Here is a 23,791-nt window from a genome sequence, read left to right on the forward strand (position 1 = left end):
AGTATTTGTGTTTAATAATGTTTCAACCATTCACAATATTTCTTCAGTATTATTCCATTGCAGATATTGGTACCTTGGACCTCTCAAAGACAAGGCATGTCATCTGTTCAGTATATTAAAAGTGAGTGCTTGATTTTTATCTTATTATTTTTATTGAGCCATGTTGGAGATTATGCAAGTTGAGAAATTTTTCTTCAAATTTTGTATATTTTTACTTTTTCAGAGAAATATTGGTGTGACTGGACAAGCTCCATAATATTATAACTTAAAGCATTCCACTTAATGGGATCACTCTTTACTCTTTGTAGAGGTTGTGTACTGATGTGACTGTTTAAACTGGAATGGAAAAATAGGAATGAAATACCGTAATTGTCATTTGCCCTTCTCCAGGTGATCCGTTACAGAATAGCTCACAGGAAATATGTCAAAGTTATGCAGCTCTTTGTCCCAACTCATTCATGCTGGCCAAGTATACCTGAGCTCGTACCTGTCTAAATGGATTTTAAATGTTATAATTATACTTGGTAGCTTGTGCAACATACCCAATACCCTCTGCATGGGAAATTATTGCCCATCAGTTCCCTTTTAAATCTCCTTGAACCTTAAATATATGCCCTCTATTTTTGGACTCTCCTACCTGGGGCCATTCACCTTGTCTTTGCCCTCTGTAATATCACCCCTAAACATCCCAAGCCTATCTAGTCTTTCCTTCTAAGACAAGCCTTCTAATCCCAGTAACCTTGTGCATCTTTTCTGCATAATTTCTAGCTTTATTACATCCTTCCTTTAACAGGGTGACCAGAACTGCTCAAAATAATGTGGTCTCACCAATGTCTTGTACTGTTAAGTCTTCAAGTTCTACAACTGTGGTTCTCAACCTTTTCTTTCCACTCACATACCACTTTAAGCAATCCCTGTGCCATCGGTGCTCTGTGATTAGCAAGGGATTGCTTAAGATGATATGTGAGTGGGAAGGAAAGGTTGAGGATCACTCCCCTAGACCCAATTGTTACTGAAATATTTTGCTTGAGAAAAATTGTCATTGGCCCATTTCCTTTGGAGTTATGAAACCGTGCACGTAACGAATCAATTACATACAATTAAACAGTGGTTTTCACCCTTTTTTCTTTTTGTGTCCATGTGGGTTTCCTCCCACCGTTCAAAACATATTGGGCAACATGGGCTTGTGGGCCGAAAGGGCCTGTTACCATGCTGTATGTCTAAATTTAAAATTTAACCTTCTGGATCAGTCTACCACATGGAATTGTCAAGGGCTTTGCTAAAGTCCATGTAGACAAGCTACTGCCTTGCCTCATTAATACTCTTGATTGCGTCTTCAAAAAAAAAAGTTAAATTTGTGAGACGTGATTTCTCATGAACAAAGTTAAGCTGACATTATTCTTTTCCTTTCTAAATACAAATAGAATTTTTTCTCACAGAATGCCCTCCAATAACCTTTTCACAACCAATGTAAGACTTGCTGACATGTTGTTACCTGGCTTGACCTTGCAACCCTTCTTAAGTAAAGGAATAATATTAGCCTCTCTCCAGTCCTCTGGTACATCACCTGCTCCTAATAATGATAGAAATATCTCTGCCAGGACTTGATAAATTTGATAATATTGTAGGATGCACCTGGTAAGGACCCAAGGGCTAGCCATTTTTATAGGGAAAGCATCTCCTCTTTTGTAGAGTGGGTATGTTCAAAGAAAATAGTAAATCTGATTATATGGCCATAATTTAATATTGTAAATCAACATTGTCGCATGTGGTTGGAAATGACACCATGTTCTTGCATTCCCTTTTCTGAAACATCATTCAGTTCGCCTAGCTTCCTCTGACACTTAACTGCTTGTGTATGCCTCCCTTTCTTAGTCCGTGACTAACTTTAAATCTTGGCAATGTTCATGAATTGCCAACCCATTTTTCCTCTGCCTTCTCTTGAATCTGCTCATCAACTAGTTCTGGCCATGCGTTTGGTCCCCTGTCCGAATATCTCATCCTTTGACTTGGGGTCAGTGTCTGTCTGATAGCATTGCACCCCTGAGATGTGCTTTAGAGTGATTAATTACATCTATTTAATTGTTGATTTGTATTTTAACTTCACTTAAGGCCTTTTTTTTCCCTAAGATGACTGTCAACCTGAGCACAGTATAGGTGTTACTAATAGCATGCTTTTTTCTCCCCCCACATTTGTCCAGAATTGGCCTCCAACCCACCAGGCCTCTATTGCATACTTGGGTCCCACAGAGAGACCTCCAGACCAATGTGAAGAGAATCTCCTGAGACCCAGCCTGTGGCGACGAATACTTAAAAGGCTAGAATTGTACTGGGCAACTCCCAAAGAGGGTGAGATGCTCTGGTTATTTTTATCTGCTTTTGGTGTCATGAGTGTTCTTGACTCTCTATGCAGTTACCTGGTTGTGCAGTGGTAGGAATTGTGCATACTTCACAGGACTGGAGGTTCTGTACATCCTGGAGGGAAAACGCTACTTTGTTTTAAACACCTTCCTTGCGAATTCACACTTACTAGCTCCAGGGTCATGATGCACCCTTTGTAGCCAAACTGTTTTCAGGCGGAAATTGTAGCAATTCTAATTCTGGAATGAACAGAAAACCCTGAGGCAGGGGCAGGGAACCTTTTACCATGTAACACCGTGTCAACGGTTGAACTGATGCTAACATAAATGAAATATATAAAATAAATAAATGAAATTTTTAAAAATATGTTAAAATGCACTCATTCACTCAGACTTGAAAATACATGCTTTCAAATTACATACACAATAGTTGCATATCCACAAATTAACTGAAGTAGACATGTTGAGAAACCCATACTCAATAATGTACGGGTTTATCTACGCAAAGTTACATCTGTAGCAGGGGTGGCTAATGCATCAAAATAAACGGCGACCAAGGTCTTGCGAGAGCTAGCTTAGCGGCTATCATGTTGTATTTGGCGTTGTATAATTTGAAAGCGAATGGTGGGACAAGGAAGGATGTACGGAGCGTAGAAGAAACAGGTATATTTCTTGTTTGTCTGGGGGAAGAGGGAGGTGGCGGCATTGACAGTGGGGGGGGGGTCAGATATTGCCTGAACAGACGGTAAGCAATCCAACCACGGGCTGCAGGTTCCCCACCCCTAAGGGATACTCTTGTACTGTGGTATTTTAATATTTTCCAGTAAAATTGATTTTCACATTACAATTGATCAAGGAATTGAGCCTCTTCCCCAGTGTTTCACAGCATATTTGTTGATATTTTGTTCTCCAGCTGTCAAATCACAGAAAGTGTTCATGGAGTTCTACAATACGGAACAGGCCCACAGATACAACTTGTCTGTGCTGAACAAGATGCCCTCCTGCTTTTGTTCCACTTGCCTACATTAGACATATACCCCTCCAAGCCCCTCCCACCCATGCAGTTATAAAGTGTTTCCTAAAGAAAACCTATGTTCATGTCTCTATCACTTTTTCTAGCAGGTCATTCCATATGTCCAAGAAGTGAACTGTCCCCACAATCCCAACACCCTTCACACTCTTTTGTCTTAGATTCTCTTACTCTAGAAACACTGTGGCTGTCCACATTATCTATACCCCCTCATGATTTTGTAGACCTCATTCAGACCCCTTTCAACCTCCTATGCTCCAAAGAAAACTACCTTGTTTTTTTCCATTCATTGAATTGTGTGGTGATGTATTCAATTATCTAGCTGTTCGGAAAAGGCTTCATATATAAGTACTAACCAGAGTTGATTAGCTCTGGAAAAATTTGCAGCAATTATTTATGAGTGGCTCATCTGAAAGATTCACTGGATGTCTAAATATTCCAGGAATAGCTCTTCCTTGCAGGATGGTCAAAAAAAAAAACCATGTACAATATGAGCTATGTAGTAATATGAGCTTACAGTGAGCGTTTTGAATTCCTTGACCACTTTAGGGATTCTTTTTCAAGCTTATGTCCTGGAATTATTATCGCACAGTTGGAAACCATTGGATTGAAGTTACCATCATGTCTTTAGGTAGAACAATACCAATTGTTCCAATTTCATTGCTCTTTTCCCATATTCCTGCAAATTATTGTACACCTGTAGCCATGGGCGGCACTGTTGACATAGCATTCCTCCCACTGTTCAAAACATACTTGGGGGGGGTTGTAGGTTAATGGGTGTAAATTGGGCAACATGGATTGAAATGGCCTGTTACCGTGCTGTATCAACGTCCTAAATAAATACATTTGTTATCTTAGACAACATGAATTAAGATTACATCGTTTTGATGTCCTTGAGAGGTAGTTCTCAGCAGTTTCCCTGGTTTTCATTGCTACAGTGACATTGAACCCAGGGGAGCCAGAACACTGGGAGGAGATAGAGAAGGCAGCAGTGGAGGTGACCATTAGTACCCTCAACAAGCAGGCAAACCTCAAGGTGAGAGTGTTGATTGTTCATAAGTACCGAAACAAACAATAGGAGTAAAGATTATATTTCATAATATTGTTCAGAGATTTGCTTAAAGCTGATAACTTTATTCCTATGGGGATTAATCTGGTCCAATTAATTTATGTATACTAACGCATACATGCATCTGTGATGTGTCTTAATTTGTGGTGAAGCAGTCAGTCATAAAATGGGAAACCTAAATGGGCTCCAATCTTTGCCTGGTCCTGTACTTCATCTAGTTTCACATTTGAAAATCCCTTACTTGGACAAGAGAGTGAACTTGCTTTGATTGGAAAAGAAAAGGGAAGAAATTTGGAAATGAGTGAAAATTTCCGACAGAATGCACAATTCTCCTTGTGGATTCCACTGGGGCACTGGCCTATTAGCCGTTCTCTTAATTCATTAATTTTAATGCTTCTGTCACTTTTGTGATGTCATAATTTGAAATAAGTATCTGATGGCTAATTTTTACGTTCTGTGGAAGTCGCTTGAAGGTGCTAAATGGAATCTAATGTGTTCAATTTGAAATGGGGGCAGAAAATATCTTGCATGGGGTGTGATCTCAACTATACTGCCAGTAGCAATCTATTTGTTTTCAGGGTTTCAGTATGCTGCACAGATTTTTGGTTTTTTTGCTTGTCCTATCATACACATTGATATATCCTAAATATATCCTACCTTGCCTATTAACTTCACGAAGATGTTGATGGTGATATTCTGAATAAACACCTCAGTGGCTTATCCTTTTTGCTACAGCGCACTGAAGACTCCATGAATATTTGTATAGAACCAGACACCATCAGCAGAAGGCAGTTTCTTACAACAGGGTAAGTATAATTTGTGGAAGTGTACCGGATAAGTGTTTCTGTATTCACATTGTTGACAGGGATAACAGGATCACATTAAAATGGATATTGTTAAACTTTTCACAGATTGTGTTCTAAAATGGTTTCTCTTCCCTGTGTTAATTCCAGAGACTTGCATTATTCTTTAAACCAAATAATATGTCAAAAGAGTTTGGTTTCTCAAACCTTGAGGTTTCAAGTGCAAACACTAATTATTTGGGGCTCCAATTCAACAAGTCATTATAAAGGCTTAGCTGGAAATCGAAGGCAAAATAATTTTTAAAAAATTTAGTCATACAGCATTATAACAGGCCAATTTGTCCCTATGAGTCCTTGCTGCCCAATTTACACCCCATTAACTTGCACCCTGCTATGATTTGAAGGGTGGGAGGAAACCGTAGCCCCAGAGAAAACCCACGCAGATACAGGGTGAATGTACAAACACTATGCCAACCATGTCACCCAATGTTCTATGCATTTCATGACCAGGTTTTAAATAATCCTAACGTGCATGTGCATAGTTTGTTGTGCATATTCCTATAGGTCAAGATGGAAGTCAGGTCCTTGAGCTAATAGTAAAGGAAATTTTTAAAAAATTAAAATTGTGCATTATGTTGATGAGGCCACACTTGGGAATACTGAACAATTTTAGACCTTCCATTTAACAAGGAATACTGGCTTTGAGGGCAATTCAGAAGAAATTTGCTGAGCTAATTCCTGCAATGAGAGGATTGTTCTATCAGAAGCAGCTAAAAAGATTTGTATTCTTTAATGTTTAGAAGAATGAGAAGTGAATTTATTGTAACATAAAAGTTTCAGAGGGTAAATGTTGAGATGTTTTCTCAGTGGCAAGAGAACATTGGTACAAGGTATGGGGACAATACTTTAAATTGAATTGCATAGGTGTTTCCTCTCTGAGGATAGCATATCTCTAGAATTCTGTAGCTCCATGTTGTGGAGGCTAAATCAAGGAAAATGTATAAAATGGGAGGGAGAATGTGTTGAAAGATTGGGAATTGGTACAAAGATAAAGCCTGAGGCAGATCAGCCATTATCATATTGAAGGGCAGGCTTAAGTGGTTTATTGCTGCTGTTATTCAATTTTGTGTTCTCCCACTTGTATTTTTTCCTGAGAGGTGGTGATCTGCTCATAGAGCCACACCAAAATAGAGATGATGAGACGAAGATCAGCTGAATGGCTATGATATGAAATTTGACTCTCGTTCTTTTTTATTGTCTCTGAAGTGTATGAATTAGAAGCTAGCTGGTACTAGTGCTTTCTGTAAATTATGTTTTAAGTATTGCCCATCCTATGGATGAGATCACTTCAAACATATTATACTGTATTGATGGAAATTTGAAATGAGGATGTTAAATATGAAATAAATCCATTGGCATTTAGAAAAGTTTTAAAAAAAGTTATCACTTTGAGTAAAACACTTTATTCACACTGAGAGGTGCAGTCCAGAGGAATGCAGAATAGTGTCAGTAATCTAAATCTTCCACAAATTGGCAATCTATAGATTTATTTGCCTGAAGATACTGGGATTGGATGGGGCTGCACTATTAGAATTTGCTTCTGAAATCTCTTAATCCACTGGATTGATCCACACTGATCTTAATTTATTCAAAGTAAACCATGAAATGACTGGAGCCCTAGAATCGAAAGTCAAGTTAGCTTGAGGCCATAGTAAGTGGCTCGTGAGTAAAGCCAAGAGTTGATTAATGCCTTCCACATCATTGACCAGTATATAACTGCTTTTCCTAATCCTCTTCTGGGAAACCGGTAGTTGATGGGCACCTGATTCATCAAAAAACATAGCATATTGTCACAAATTTTGTGAGACGTGTTATTTTGTTTATTGCACACAATTTCTTCCCTAATCCTTTAACAGGAGTGAGAAGTTGACTGATCCGCTCTCATGCCCTGAAGGCAGCCAAACTCTCCAAGCCAGTTTCTGTAAATTACAACTACCAAAGGTAAGGTCTTACTGCATACCTTGAACATTGAGAAAATCCAGGAAGGGCCACAGTTTTCTTCTACAGATCGCATGAGGGGCCCTTGCATTCATACTTCAGAATTTATCTTCAAGATGTAGCTAATTTCAGTTTCCCAAAGTATTAAATTGTTCAGCTGTCTTCACACCAGTCTTAAATTGACCAAAAGGGAGAAAAAAATATTGCCTAATAGCTCAGGACTGTTGAGAGTGAATTCTACATGTTTTTGGCTTTTTGTTTTCCACCAAGACTTAGCCCAAATTTACATTTTATTAATTAACACCGCCTGTCAGAGATTAAAAATAATAGTCTGTAATCTCGTGAAAGAGAATAATGTTACTTGTAAGATAAATCGAATACTATTTGATTTTGATGAAGATCTTATTTGGATTTGACCTCTGCCCTTGCATCCACTGAGGATATCTATGTAAGATGCTGGCTCAAGAGGGCAGCCAAGATCATAAAGGATCCCCTTCACCCTGACCACAACCCTTTCTCACTGTTGCCTTTGGGGAAAAATCCAACACCTCTAGGTCCTTGAACCTCCTCCCCCTTCTACCTTAACCAGAAACTACTTCAGAACCACAAAAATATCCATCTGTACTATTTCATTTACTGAGCTATTATGTCCTTGCACTAACTGTAACTATTTTTAAAATTTTCCAATTTAGACATACAGCACGGTAACAGGCCATTTTGGCCCATGAGTCCAGGCTGCCCAATTTACACCCCATTAACCTACACCCCCAGTGCGTTTTTGAACGGTGGGAGGAAACCGGAGTCCCCAGGGAAAATCCATGCAAACACGAAGAATGTATAAACTCCTTACAGACAGTGCCAGATTTGAACCCCAGTTACACTATAACCATATAACCACTTACAGCACAGAACAGGCCAGTTCGGCCTACTAGTCCATGCCGTAGCAAATCCCCATCCTCCTAGTCCCACTGACCAGCACCTGGTCCATAACCCTCTAGTCCCCTCCTATCCATGTAACGATCCAGTCTTTCCTTAAATGTAATCAATGATCCCGCCTCGACCACGTCTGCCGGAAGCTCATTCCACATCCCCACCACCCTCTGCGTAAAGAAATTTCCCCTCATGTTCCCCTTATAATTTTCCCCCTTCAATCTTAAACCATGCCCTCTAGTTTGAATCTCCCCCACTCTTAACTGAAAAAGCCTATCCACATTTACTCTGTCTGTCCCTTTTAAAATCTTAAACACCTCTATCAAGTCCCCTCTCAATCTTCTATGCTCCAGAGAAAAAAGCCCCAGTCTGCACAACCTTTCCTTGTAACTCAGACCCTGAAATCCTGTCAACATTCTCGTGAACCTTCTCTGCACTCTCTCTATTTTGTTTATATAACTACTATACCAACCGTGCTGCCCTATTATCTCCTTCCAAACAAGGGTAATTTAATGTATAATATTGCAGTTTATTTAATAAGTCTTTGGCTGCAGCAAGTAAGAATTTTTGTACTATATATATTGTAATTGTGTATATGTAATAACAAACATTGACCTTTATATTAAAAAAAATACATCCAGTCTGAATGGTTGTGTAATTATTTTTGATTTTTCTCTTCCTCTTTCCTCAGGGAACTGAAGGTTTCTTCAGTATAGATAATGAAGATTATGAAGCCGTCTCTGTAGATGTGAAACTGCTTCCAAGAAAACTGCAGTTTTTCTGTGATTCCAACAAAAAAACTGCCTTGATGAAACCAATTCAAAGCTCAGTAAAACCTATTTGTAATACAGAGAATATGTGAAAATGAAGAGCTTTGTTTCCCACAACCCCCTCTGGTTCAGGAAAATTGGTAAAAGTATTGCTGAGAAATATGTAAAGTTGCCTCCTCAAAATGTCAGTTGCTTAAAATAACATTATAGCGATAAGGGAGGTAATTTCTCGCAGTACTTTCCCTACTTGGTGCTTTTCTATTTCACCATGGTTTGTGGCGGTGGGGCCTTGTGACTTGGTGACCAACAGTTATTCTTTAAATACTTTGCTTGTCATTGAAAGAAGAACATGCCTTGGAGTTGCACCTGAAACATCGACCATTCTTTTTCCCTTCGCTGTTGCCGCTCCACTCACCAAGTTCCTCCAGCAGATTTTTTTTTTTGGCTGTATCTATGCAATATTTCCTTGTGAATTGAACATGATTTTTCAATTTGGTATTTTTAAAAAAAATGTCTTTATTGATCATCCATACCCGAACAATTAATCTGACAAAATACAAACAACAGATTTTGATTAATTAGGTCACTGCAATAAATAGAAGTTTCCTTAAGTTACATGAACAGATCCCAGGATTTGTAGCACAATATTCAAGAAGCTATGTGAATGCTAGTTAGGTGGGTCATTTCATTTTTAGCATGCTCCTAAATCCCATTTTTGATTATTAGACAAAGAAGCAGTATCCTTAGACTGTAGTCAAAATATTGTGGGCTTGTGTGTGCTCACAATTTATTCATCATGGAGCTTGTATATCCTCAGGTTTTCTCCTACAATCTCTAGACTCCCCCAGCAACTCTATAACTCCCTAGGAGTTCAATATCCCAAGCAAGACAAGATGGTACGTCTTTGGTTTATATGTGCACTTTAAATTTGGGCCTCCTTGTTAAAAAGCCAGTCCAAAACCCTTAAAACCATGCTCTTGCTGTCGAAGAATGATATTACCTATTCACAAACTTTTTTTTAAAAAAGGTGAACATTTGCAACTGCTGAAGTGAACACAATTCAGCATTTAAAATATGCTCCTACTAATGTGGAATATACAGAACCCCCTAGCATCAAAGCAAAAGGTCTGAGTTCTTCACACAGTGCATGTTTTTTAACAATCTGTGGAGTCTAAAAACTTTCCTCCCAAGCAGTAAAATCCCCAACTAAAGTTGATACTATTGTATTTTATGATGGCCACTTACAGTGATGGCTCTTGTCACCAAAAAATGATTCAGGTTTAAATGGGAGAAGAGATTTAAACAAGTGGAAAAAACAATTGTATTTTATTCCAGGGATCAGGATCAAAGGCCAATGCGGAGAGGATACATGCTAATCAAAGACTGAAAGGGTGTACAAGTGCTACACTGCTTTGTCCAATGTTTTCAAACTGTCTTTCCAAATGATCAGCTTTACTCTTGAATTACTTTACCAGGAACTTGTAAACCAAGAAACCATTGTGATCATGTTAATAATACACTGTGTCAAATCTAAACTATACTTACATCTGCACCAGAACTACATTACAGTGATTGAACATCAGTGCCCTTTTAACTGTTTGTTTCAATTCTTACAGTTGCTTTACAATTTTGCTTTACCTCTGGCTATTGTAAACATGGTGAGATCATTCTTATTTTTAGTACCATCTTTTTTGAGTCCTCAGGCAACCTGTGAAGGATCAGCGCTGCAACATACAAGCATTAGTAAGCATACCCGATTCCTTAACATCATCTTGAGACATTGCGAGAGAATGTTAAAATCTCTGAATAAGGAAAAAAGAATCACATGCTACAACATCGCACCTCACAGATAATTTGGTAGTTGTGTGGTCTTCGGTCAAAGTGGCAGTTGTTCTTCTAAGATTGGTTTGTAAACTTTTGATTTTTTTTTTTCTGACACTGAAGTCAATCCAAAGCCATAGTCATAAAATCTATTTCATGTTGGTTCCTGCTTGTGGGAATTACTTGTCTTGGCCAATGTTAAAATGAATTCTTTGTGATACTTGCTGTTTATTACAGCATTATGGCAAATTACTCAAAAATTTTGACTTCTACACTAAAATGAACCCTGGTTTACATTTTTGGATTTCCAATGGTTTAAACATGGGCAGATTGGAACTCATTAATAACTCTTGCTGTACATTGATGGTTGTGTGCTTTGAGATTTGGAAGTCTTTTACACTGTGACAGTAATATACAGGGAGCTCTATACTGCATCAAGTACATTTTATATCCATCCCCTCAGAGCATTCAGCTGTCCTCATACAGGGAGTAGGATATGTATTTTCACCTAGGCCCATTATACCTTTCCCCATGGAACAACATGGTGCAAGACTACATCCAACTGATAGATCAATTGTTTTAATGATTATCTGATTTCTTGAGGATAAACCCGAGTAAAAACAATTTACAAATCAGTTTTATATAAAAAGAATTCACACATTTACAAATGTAATTTATCTCTTTTCCTCATCTTCTGGAACTTCCAGCTCTGATAAAGCCCTCTTAAATGATGCTTTCTTCTCTCTTGTTTTTCTACTTATCCAGGAAACTTGTTCTTTACCATACATTGTCACGTATATTGTCACGAGTAGAAGGCCAAGCTGAGATGGTGCAGACTTGGAATGATTGAACAATAGAGAACCACCAGATGTGATTTTACTCCCCCTCAAGGCTTTCACATTTAGAGTGGGCAGAGCTTTGATATAATGGCCTCCACGTGTATTGATGAATTGCCAATTTCAGATTCAAGAACCACTAATTAGAGAAAAAAAAGTGTGCGCTGGTTCTAGCCGTCTTTGCCATTGGATGCTTTCCAAAGTTGGTTTACTTCTTGTGAAGAAATTTCATTTTACTACCTAGAAAGTCATAAACACTTGTTAAACATTCACAATGTTAACACCCTGAATATCTGTGCAAAAACATTAAACACCTTAGTGCAACTATCACAGCAGTAGAGACTCAGATTCAAGTCCATTGCTGTCTGTAAGGAGGTTGTACTTTCTTTCCATGACCATACGAGTTTTCTCTCATACTCCAAACACATGGGTTAGTAGATAAATTGGCCACACGAGTGTAATTGAGCAGCGTGGGTCGTGGACCCAAGAAATGGCAGTTTATACATCACAAAAGACTGGTGATAAACTCATCAGATCACAGTGCATCCTTAGAAAATGCAATATACAAAAATGCTGGAGAAAATCAGCAGGTCCTACAGCATCTATATACACTATTCCTTAAGAGTTTCCCCAGTACTTTTGTGAATTGCATTATTTAACTCCCTTTGGTGAAATTCTTTACAGTAAACAATTTATCAGAAAAACTTTACCTAGTCCTCTAAGAAATCGGTTCATCCCTCTTCGTTCACTCCCAGGAAGAGTTTCCAGGTAGTCCTGTGCTCTAACTTCAAATAAGCCTAGAAATTTAAAAAACATAGAACATAATATCAATTCCAAGTAATGCCTGAGGGCTGGTGGAATGGTGAAAATCCACGGAACGCATGCTGGGGCATATCTACTTTCTCTTGCTTCCTTCCTTCTTCAGTTATGTAACATTTATCAAGTAAAATTGTATAGTCTGGCTGTAGTGAGACAAAGTTAGACATGTATAATAAATATAAATCAAAATTAATTTTATTCCATAATTGAGGAACTTTGGTCCTTCCTCTGATACTATTCCAATGGGGTTCAATAATTCTACATCACAGGTGTTACTGCATTCTCTCCCCACAGAAACTGAATGATTAGCTGAATTAGTGCAAGATCTGCCTGCTCCAAGATAACTTCTTTTTCACCAAAGATTTTTGGTAAACTGAGTGAAATAAAGTATTTCCAGAAAAGATCTTTAGTGTAGGTGGTTTCAGACTTTGGAAAATTTATATATCTGTTTACATTGGGCATTTATCCACCTAACATTCTGCTTTCTTCTCCAAAACCAGGCCAGAGAAATGGTTGGATTCTGCAGGATCTAGCTTTGGCTCAGCTAAACGTAGATAAATCTTTTGGAGGCCAACTGTTAAATACTTTTTCAACAATGTCTATTGCGTCATGTGGAAATCTGAATCCCAACTAAATTTTACACAATGGATTGTGGAAATGCAGGGTTGTGTTCCCCTGGAGAAAATCACGTACAATTTAAGGAGGAAATATGACACATTTGTTAGAGTGTGGCAACCCTATTTGAAACTCCTAGGTATACAGATTATAAATTTCAACCCTTCAGAATGAAGGAACCTGTTCCAGCAGGGAAACGATTGGGATCAAAGTAGGTCATGGTGTAGACATGATTTTTTTTTGGATAATTTACATAACTTTTTTCTTTGTATTGGGAGGGGAGAGACGGAAAAACAGACTCAGTATGTTATACACAAGTGTTGTAAGAAAGTGTATTGTTGCCTGAATTTATAAGAGCCTTTCAAAATTAAAAATAAAGTATTCAAAAAAACAATGCCTATTGCAGTTTAATTGTAAATAAGTAAATCAATCTAAAGCGAATATTTGCCTCTACACTAAAGTTGCTTTGTTTGCTCTGTCAACACAAGGAGGTCACTCTCACCTCTAATGCAAAAACACAGCTGCATATCCAAGCAAGGAAGAGCAGCACTGCAGCGAGACTCTCAGACAAGGTTCTCTCCCAATCCTTCCAACAACATTGTACAATTATCTTTTTATGCTAGAGTAGCATAAAGAACAATTTCACTTCAGTTGTGACTGGATAAAAAATTTGATTCCGTTTTATTAAATGCTTCACAGGGCACTAACTTGCATTGATTCGATTGCATCATTTGTTTTATGTAGGGAAACCAGCTGACGAAAGATGTGAATGAGTTAACTTAAGTGGTGGGAGAAAAGAGAGGAAGGAGGAGGCGGTACCATGACCCAAATCTTCACCTTTCACCCCGAGCTTCCTCAGCTCCCGATCTTGAATGAATCCTCCAAACATCTGCGTCTCCATGAAAACCTCCAGGAATCGACGAACACTTTTTGACGTGATGGATTTGCGAAATGCCTCCCACAGGAAGATTCGTTCATCCTTTTCATTGGAAGACATGTACAAGGAGTAGTGACCTACTATCTCCACAAAGAAGCGGACGAAGGTCTCAGATACCACAGTGTTCAGAGAACCAAGACCTAGAAAGTGAAATTCATTTTTTTTAAAAAAACAGCATCTATTTGATCAGATGGGCTTGGATTGACCCATGAGGATAATGTCCTCAATGATTAAAAATTAATATTTCTGCTTTCCTGTATTCATTTGCTTTTCATGTCATCTTACATTAGTGGCATCTCCCATGATTATTAATAAAGAGTTGAATTTGGATGCACTAAACTTTTTTTTCTTTGGCTTGGCTTCGCAGACGAAGATTTACGGAGGGGTAATGTCCACGTCAGCTGCAGACTCATTTGTGGCTGACAAGTCCGATGCAGGACAGGCAGCGGACTTGTCAGCCACAAATGAGCCTGCAGCTGACGTGGACATTATCCCTAGTTATGTACTAAAATGTTGGAAATGGTTAGAACGTAAGCATAGTATCAATAACATGAAGGTGTGAATAAACAACTCTAAAGCTTTAAGATGAAACAGAGTAAACAAATGAGCAGACAGTGCACTTTAAGAGATAGTTAAAAGTATAGAACAAATTATGGCTAGGGGCATTTGAATTATTAGCATATGAATTTAATTTTTTAAATTTAGACATACAGCACAGTAACAGGCCATTTCAGCCCACGAGTCCATGCTGCCCAATTTACACCCCATTAACCTACACCCCTGATACAATTTGAACAGTGGGAGGAAACCGGAGCCCATGGGGAAAACCCACACAGACAAGAAGAACGTACAAACTCCTTACAGACAGTACAGGATTTGAACCCAGGTCCTGTCCTGATCACTGGCGCTGAACAGGTGTTGCACTAACCACGACAATTGTGCCGCCCTAATTTGGACTGAGATTTTTTTTTTCCCACATTTAGACATGTAGCACGGTAACAGGCTTCTTTGACCCAGAAGCCCGTGCTGCCCAATTAACCTACAACTCCAGTACGTTTTGAATGGTAGAAGGAAACCAGAGAATCCAAAGGAAACCCATGCAGACACGGGGAAAATATGGGGCAATAATTTGGTGGTATAGCACTTGTGTCATTTTCAAGCATCACACTGCAAAACTGTAATAACTAATAACTTTAACGTGCTAATACACAATTCAAACAGACAAATATTTTAAAGTTTAACATTGTATCGAGAGGATTGGCAATGAGGTGAGAGGATATTCTTAAAGTATCACTGAGTAGACAGAATCTAATAGCTCAGCTGGGATAGATTTGTTCCCAGTTACAATTTCTTTAGTTCCAGTTCAGTTTTTTTCAAAGGGTGGTTGAATTACATCTGAAGGGATATATGGCTTATTCTTCTGAATTTTTCTTAAAGGGAGAGGACTTCTTGGTGGAAAAGACATGGGACTTTGTTTAAGGCACATGAGCCCAGGCCTTGTGTTTTTAAAATGTAATTTTAAATATCAGAGGAGTACAGATTTAACTATTTTTATAAAGGAATGTTATTGAACTATTTTACACTGTGATTCTTTTGATATATTTTAAAAGTATGATGGAAGATGATTCAGATCAAGTGGGAAAAAAAGCATTAGTGCGGGCCAACGCTCAGCGCTAGACAAACTCGGCAGGTCAAGCAGCATCCATGGAAGACAATAGATAGTCAATGTTTCAGGCTGGAACCCTTCATCAGGACTCACAGGTATCACTTTTCAACAGCATCGTAAACAGGACAGATGTCCTTTTTTTTGTTGTGTCATTTATTTCATTTTATGTTTTATCTCCAGTTTATCTGTTGTTATTAATGAACCTAGCCCACCCATTTACGGATTACACTGCAATCTGGAAGCACCTGTAGCACTGCTTTGAACAGATTCAGAGATAATCCAAGTGATGGAACCAGAGTGCTGGCTCAGAGCAGTTACAGTTTAGAGTGAGGATTCAAGTCCCACTCCAGAAATTTGAATAAAATCTAAGATTTCAGCACAAATCAGGGATCATCACATTATCAATGGTGCCAACTGATCATGAGGCGTTAAAACTTGACACCACTGAAGAAAAAAAAAAATCCATGGCATTATTTTGAGGATCTCTAGAACCGATAAAGGACTAAAACAAATCATCTCGTCATTATCAGATCAATGTTGGGTTAGGTGTGATAAAATATAATTGTATATCCAATATTTCAATGTAACTGCTCTGCAATGATGGAAAATTACTTTGGAACAGCCAGACACCAAATAAATGCAAAGTTTTGCCTATCTGACACATCCAATAACCTAAGTATATGAGTTAAATCCAAAATATTTCTTGTCCATCCCATGAGGACAACAACAGATCATGTACAGAATTTGTGACCTGGCTTTTAGCAAGGTTGACAGGATCATGGGGCAGGTAATTTTGAAACTCAACTTTGCAATCATCTAATTGCCAGATTAGGGTATCCTACAATCTGTGCTGCAAACTGCACGTTTACTTTCTGTTATCCCTCATCTTCAGCCACTCCTGTTAGTTCTGTAAAGGCATTAGAAGGGGTTTCTTGATTCCCTTACTATCCAGGAGAGTGTCCTCTTCTTGAATGACCAATTCATTACGCATTTCCAAGACATGCTCCAGTGTCACCTGCAGTTTACGTGGTAGAATGGAATACTCATCATCCACCTGATAAAGGAGACAAATAGTGACTAGTCACGTAAGTGAACATTACCATTAGGATTCTGTGGCAATTTACTGGAGGTACCAACCATGACACCTGTCTCTGTGCTGACAGTAACTGGTCTGTACACTGCCTAGGGTACGCCACATATCATTGGAAGTTGTTCCATTTAGGCACCAAGCAAAGAGTAATCCAAAATTGACACTTAAAAGTCCTTTGGCAACTTTTTTTTTTAAGTGCTTAAAGTTTTGCCCAGAATCTTCAGCAACTTTTATCTCTTAACAAGACCCAGATTAACTGGTCAATCTTATCACTTTGTTTTATGGGACTGGCTTCTTGAATATCAAATCTACAATTGCCATCTAAAGAGGAAGGAATATATTGAAGATGTACTTTATTATACATCACATGCAAAGTCCTTTGGGCCATTCTGAAGAGGAGCTAGTTCTTGAACCCTTTTTGGTTGGATTAAAACAGTCAGTGAGACTGGAGTCACTAACTAATCTGAACCAACGTTATGGAGGTTGACTTTGACTCTGAACATTTATTAGAGAATCATGAGTCAATTTTACATCACTCCCAATATTTATTTCCACTGACTCCATCTCTCTTATGGGCATGATACAAAAGGAATGGCAGAAGGCTTTGTCCTTCCCCCGCCTGTTTCTCCTCATCCTCCAATGTGGGATTGCTTTTCCAACATGTCCTCTAGGCACACTTGCAATCCAAATGTCATCATCCTATTCATCTATGAAACAGAAGCATCACTCACCTGCCTGAGAAACTTGTTTGCCCCAAGATTAACTACAAGCACCTTAAAAATAAAAGATATTTTCATTCCATTAATCTCAGACCCTCCAACCAATCAACAAAAGTAACATAAGCTAAAGGTGTCAGAGAAAAATATATTGTACTTTGTAGACAAAATGTTAAATGAAGATTTTTCAACTCACAAACCATGAAACCAACATCACTGGGAAGTTGGCTGGTTAATGGTATGCACAGGATGAAGTCAATGGAAGGTTGGCCTCAGAGACCAGACGAGTTTGGAGAGAGCAGATTCTTCACTGCAGAAGGCTGTTATTTATAGCTGAACTGGATTCAAAGAGGCCCTAATGTGAGAGGATGTTGTGCGAATGACACAGTACATTGTTTATTGAAGACCCTCATATCATTTAGGTTTTTTTAAAATAATCAGTGCTCCAAGGCAAAGATAGAAACGGCTGTAAAAATTCAGCAGATCAGTGGGAAGAAAAGCTGAGGCTGAAGATCTTTATCAGACCCTTCATTTTTAATCTGTAGCCCTTTTTTCATCGAGAAGCCACCTTATTGCCCATCTCACTATCTACGTAAAAGGGAAATCTGAAAGGTGGATTCAGCGTTCACGCTGCTGAGTCCTTTTACATAGGGATCTGACTTCCCAGGGCAAAAAGGGCAGGATGTGATTCACAGCAGTACTGCCCTCTGCTGTGGCGTGGGGGCTTGGGGGCTCAGAGCACGATATTTACATTCACCCAGCAATGCACCAGTTCTAATTGGGCTGAAAGTTCAAAACCTCGCTGGGAATCTGTCCTGGTAGCTGACAGGAGTCGTGGGACAACTGTTGCAGACCAGTTTACTGTGAGCTGACCAGGCTGGGGTCTCACGTCTGCGATAGAGCCTGGTTCTTATGAAATTCCTTTTTTAAATGGTGCCCCGCTCTCTTACACTTTCTTGCAATGCTTCCATGCTTTAACTTAATTTTCATACGAGCTGTTGCAGTTCGGTTTTCAGTTTAATGTGTATTCGCAATTAATTGAATTTAAATTGTTTACTCGTGTGAAAGAAGGAAAATAAACTTGTCTGCAGACAAATCCCTAGGGTGTGCCACCATTGAGGAATGGGCAGACTCACCCAACTGCTCCCTCCACACATCCTCGCTCAGTTTAAGGCAGTGGCTGTTGTCTCCCCATCCCTACAATCCTGCCGGGGGTGGGGGGGGAGGTGGTGGGTGGCCGTGTGCAAAAGGGCAAGGAACTCTGAACTAAGACTTGGAGCGTTCGCTCTCAAACTAATCCGAGAAGCTGCCCAGGCTTTAATGCTGGCTCGGCTGGATGTGACTCCCTCCAAGAGGAGGAAACATTCCCTTTCCTTCACTAGAACACTTAAGAGCAAAGGTTAATGAGCTGCAGTCATTTGTGAGGAGGTCATGTGCCGCTCTCCTGCAGGCAGGTCAAGGGATATCCTGGTTAAGTGCTGAGCTCCAGCCCCAGCACCCAGTGGCTTAGGCCACATAGCTGGGGTGGGGGCACAGGATGAGGATGTCATCACAATGTCATCAGCCATCCCCATCTAGAGCCGGTTTCAGCTCTCTTCCATTTAGGCAAGAGATGGTACGACTCGGAGGGAACCTGACACAGATTAACCTTTCCTGCATTCAAGCAGGCAGGTGAAGCATACAAAATCCAGGGATAATCCATCTTGAAAGCTCTATGTAAAATGGGCTTGAATCATTAACTGTGTCTCTTCCCACAGAGGATTCTTGACCTGTTGAGTATTTCCTGTTTTTGTTTTAGATTTCCAGTATCGGTTGGGTTTTTTAAGATTTATTTTGTGTTCCTAAGGACGCTGGAGAACAGAAGTCCAAAGATTAGGAAGCCACCAAATCTTTTTTAATCATCCATTTAGATAGAGCATCAAGACCCAACACACAACTGGAGTTTTTATTTCAATCATATGGAAAAAGAATGTTTGGCATCAGTCTTAAATTCTCCTTTATAATTGTTTAAAGCTGTGATTTCTTCCCTTCAGTAAAATCAAATTTTATTTCACTTCTTGTTCCATCTTGGGCAAGAACATGGAGGCTAAAAGGAGCAACTTCTCCCATCTTCCTACTTATTCCACCTCTTTGATAGTTGTGACCAGGCAAATGCCTCAGTGCTGTCTATGATGGAGGATTGTTTCCTTTGGTTTAGTAAACTAACCATTCTGTACTCAAGGTGTGGTCTGATCAGAGCACTGCATACTTAGACCACAGCTTCTTCTATCTTGTTTTCTTTTATATTGGCTAAGTAGTTAATTTTTAATATGCATTGACTGAATAAATCTTCTAGGTCTTGTTCAGCTTTATCCTTTATTGTTTCAGCACCAAGTAACAAATATTCACTTCACTGTTATAATTCATGGCATAACTGAATAAAACACTGCTACCTACCTCTTCGAGTGGCAGATCCTTCAGCTTGGGCAGAGAGCTGGAGAGAAGTCCTATCAAAAATGGAGTGGGAGAGCAGGCGATGTCAATCATGGATGGAGGTAGCACAGGGATGTAGGTGTGCTGCCAGGCAAAAGGATATAGGAGAGCCATCACTGCGTGGCAGCACTTGGATAGGGTGCTGCAAATGGAGAATAAAAAAGTGCTGAGAATTTCTGTACTCCCTGAGAGCAGGCCGCACAGTTATCGGTCTCTGAACACATTTTAATAGTCCTGATAAACACAAGACCACCAGCCAAAGGAATCTGTTTTCAGTACTGTGTTGTGGTGTGCATACCAAGATTTAAATGATTACAACTTATTATTTTTCTTTTGATCAATTTTTGTTCAGAATTAATATCTGTCAACAAGAGAACTACATTAGGTTTCATTTTGTTAAGTTAATATACAGAATACTTACTTGACAACTATTAAAAATCAAATTTACTTGCTGGAGTCTCAAACAGCAGTACAAACACAGTGTTAAAATGAAATGTGGGCAGTGGGATTGTAATGATTAATATGGATCTGTTTGGCCAAGTTCATGCTCTCTGCCATAATCATGAGCTCAGCATCCAGGACGCGCCCAATCTGTTTATTGCCTCAGTGCATCAGAGGTACAATTTCACGTCCCCAACGTCAATTCAAACTGGCTTGCTCTGTGCACGATCTTGAACATGATCAAGAGGAAACATCCTGACTTTCTAATATACATTCAGTTCTTTAATTCCATACACTAAAACAGCAATGGCAGGAGACAATTCCAAGGTCACTGCTAGGAGAGGAGCTCCAATCCCACACTCAGGGCTTCTGGTGACAGCACCCCCTCTCCCAGCAGTCTATAAACCTTGCTGTTGTGAATAGCACTTTTCACATTTTTAAAATGTCCCTTACATTCAAAAACAGTACAAATGATTTCCATGCTTTTTTTTAAAAAAAAGAAAAATATAATACAATTAAAATCATTGTTAATGATTTTAAAACAACAAGTACTCAGAGAAATAAACAAAAACTTAGATTTACTAATAGGTAGGCCTATTCTGATGGCGGGGGGATCCCTGTTTATGCTCCATCTACCCTCTGCTCGTGTAAAGTCGAGAGCCAGACTAAGAGTACATCCAGCATCTCTGGAACTTGAGGAAAGTCCAGCACTAGAGCAGGAAGTTAGATCCTCTGACCTACAGTGTGACTCCCCTGCTGTGCAAGTTGAAGGTGCATTAGAAAGCCAAGGAGGCAGTTTGGCAGAAATCCACAACTTGACCCATTAAAAACAATGCCAAAAGAACTTCATTGACCTCACATGTGCAGTCAAAATCAATTCATCTTTAAACATCATCTTCCATATCTCACACTGCTCACTTATATAGCAAACATCCTCAGTACCTGGACCTAGCATTTTCTTTAGGCCTACTTTACTTATCATGAATTTACTAAGCCTCCAAGCCACACACCCAAACATTGGACACAATGAACATTCACAGCTAATCACTCAAATAAATTGCAAGACTTTAACTTTCCTCTCACAGGACAGAGTAGTGAACAATCAATGACAACTGGTGATGGGTGTGTACAAATGTGAAACATGAAGGTCTGCAAACCCTGTGATTACAGTAAAAACATATAGAAATGCTGGAGGAACTCAGCAGGTCTCACAGCGTCCATAGGAGATGAAGATATACAGGGCTCAGGCCCAAATATCGGCAATATATTTTTACTTCCAATGGACGCTGTGAGACCAACTGAGTTGTTCCTGGCTTTCCGTGTACAAATAAGGCCCACAATGAAAGTCTGCTCAGCATCATTTTGCACCAATACACTACTACAATCCTGCTAAATCTACATCTTTTGATTGCTTGCAAATCAAAAATTGCAGATACAGGTTCATAATCTTTTATCGGAAATTCTGAAAACCGAAACCTCTGAAAACCAACCATTTTTTCCACTTGAAGTTACAGTGATTTACGATCACCATGTCGTCTGCACATCAAAGCTCGTGTTTGGTGCCAAACATGATGTGACGCGGCCCACCCCCTTCCAGCACTTCTCAATTATCCTACCAGTCGGACATGCCTCAACTGCTCACAGACTTTGAAAACTGTGAAAATGTCAAAAAGAGCTGCAGAATCTCCTATGGGTAACAGAGATGCAGAAAAGGAAGTGTCTGTCATTATTGATAGAGCAGAAAGTAGAGTAATTGCAGAAGCTTGATGGTGGTGTATCTGTGCAGTGTCTTACTGAAGATTATGGTGTGGGAACGACCACCATATATGACTTAAAGAAGCAGAAAGATACGTTTTTGAAGTTTCGCAGTGACAGGGATGACCAGAAACTGATACTAGTAATTTTATGGTCTATCTTTATCTCACTTCATTTACCAGCTCCCACCCTATCAAACATGGCCACACCATCCCTCCCTCCAGCACCGCCACAAACCCCACCCCCCACCCCGTCCAGAGACCCTTCTAATTGCAGGGTGTCTTGGTTTTGCACAAATCTGAAATCAGTACAATTACTTAACTGAATCGCTGTTACTATTATTTTATTTTCCAGAAAATTCCAAATTCCAAAAAGTGTCTGGTCCCAAGGGTTTTGGCTAAAAGATTATGTACCTGCATTGAAAAACAAAAAATGCTGGAAACACTCAGCAGGTCAGGGCACATCTGTGAGAAACATGGATAACATTTCCTACTTGTGATGAAGGGTCAGAAATATCCAGTTCATTACATTTGTGTGAGTTCCACTCTCTGAACAAATACCCAAAATGGAACATGTCCCTTTCCCAGTATTTAAATGCTCTTCAAACCAAAGAATAAACAAGCCAATTAAAAGATGCAATAAATTTAAGTCACAATAAATTCAAAATTTATATTTTCATAATCTGGAAAAAGATTTAAAGTTTTAATAAAAAGGCAAAGGGATTCATTTTACTTTATGACTGTGATAATGCAATAGATTCAATACAAGGCAAAAGAAATCAACACAAGATCCAACATGTCAACATTAATTGAATACAATTATCTTAATATGTTTCCACTACTGTTGTTGTTAAACTGGACCACTATCCTACAAATTAGTGAATGAAGGTGCAGACTGTGGATTTGGATCCCATTCCTCTGACTCCGAACAATCACCGATGTTGGAGAGGATTGTTTGGTGTTTTTTTCCCACTTTAACTCTCCTGACTTAAATGCATCAATAGACGTTGGCAAGATCCAGTGAAAGGCCACAATGTGTTTGTAGCAGAGTTATATGTGGTGTGGATGTGACAGTGCCTCAGGATATGGTGGAGAGAAAAAAAATATTGGAACAGCTGCTTTCCATTAGGCCCAGGAACATCAGAATTTGAAAAGAGTGAACTCCGTCCCATCTCCCTGAGCATGTCAGCTGCTTCTCACACAGGAACTTAAACTCTTAAATAAATAAACTCTGCTTAAAGTAGTAGTTCCTCCCTGGAAGATCTCTGGGAGATGTTTGGGAAGAGACACGGGATCCATTGGAATTTGAAGTTGCAGTGATTTACGATCACCATGTTTCTGCTGGGTATGTAACAGTTAGCAGGTAATCACCGATAATGTAGCAGTAATATGATAACCACTCCTTTGTTATAGTTATCATCTCTTCTGGTCTGCATATGTTGGCATTGCCCTGTATGTTTCTGCTTTGCAATGGTATGTTTCTCAGCTTCAACATTCTGCAATGTCATCCACTTCCTTGGCTGTCACATCCCACACTGTGGCTGAGTGCAGCCTGATTGATTTGCTGTTTCTCACTGCCTGCTCTGGAAACTACACTGAGATAGATCAAGGATCACAAGGCTGCCACACAGACTCGGATAAAATTTATTTGCAAACCTTTTGTA

The 23,791-nt window shown here is 39.2% G+C and overlaps 2 protein-coding genes across 13 annotated transcripts in view; one reads left to right on the forward strand and one right to left on the reverse strand.

Annotated features, from left to right (window-relative positions):
- agk (acylglycerol kinase) overlaps positions 1-13,445 on the forward strand; it is a 34,635-nt gene extending 21,190 nt beyond the window's left edge. For 2 of the 3 annotated variants that reach the window (XM_069903648.1, XM_069903649.1), the window contains 6 exons: positions 64-121; positions 2,202-2,349; positions 4,329-4,426; positions 5,195-5,265; positions 7,179-7,263; positions 8,882-13,445. In XM_069903648.1, coding sequence (XP_069759749.1) covers positions 64-121; positions 2,202-2,349; positions 4,329-4,426; positions 5,195-5,265; positions 7,179-7,263; positions 8,882-9,052 — 631 coding nt within the window. In that variant the 3' untranslated portion in view covers positions 9,053-13,445. The remainder of the gene's footprint in view (positions 1-63; positions 122-2,201; positions 2,350-4,328; positions 4,427-5,194; positions 5,266-7,178; positions 7,264-8,881) is intronic. The other variant, XR_011346646.1, reaches the window with a different exon arrangement.
- Positions 9,459-23,791, reverse strand: part of LOC138745991 (DENN domain-containing protein 2A) — a 153,846-nt gene continuing 139,513 nt past the window's right edge. For 7 of the 10 annotated variants that reach the window (XM_069903643.1, XM_069903644.1, XM_069903642.1 and 4 more), the window contains 6 exons: positions 19,897-20,074; positions 17,476-17,517; positions 16,600-16,708; positions 13,889-14,128; positions 12,328-12,414; positions 9,459-11,857 (listed from right to left, as the gene is read on the reverse strand). In XM_069903643.1, coding sequence (XP_069759744.1) covers positions 11,826-11,857; positions 12,328-12,414; positions 13,889-14,128; positions 16,600-16,708; positions 17,476-17,517; positions 19,897-20,074 — 688 coding nt within the window. In that variant the 3' untranslated portion in view covers positions 9,459-11,825. Of the gene's footprint in view, positions 11,858-12,327; positions 12,415-13,888; positions 14,129-16,599; positions 16,709-17,475; positions 17,518-19,896; positions 20,075-22,386; positions 22,542-23,791 lie in introns of those variants that run through there. The other 3 variants (XR_011346643.1, XR_011346644.1, XM_069903647.1) reach the window with 2 other exon arrangements.

Source organism: Narcine bancroftii, chromosome 11 (assembly GCF_036971445.1).
Source record: "Narcine bancroftii isolate sNarBan1 chromosome 11, sNarBan1.hap1, whole genome shotgun sequence".
Classification (NCBI taxonomy): domain Eukaryota; kingdom Metazoa; phylum Chordata; class Chondrichthyes; order Torpediniformes; family Narcinidae; genus Narcine; species Narcine bancroftii.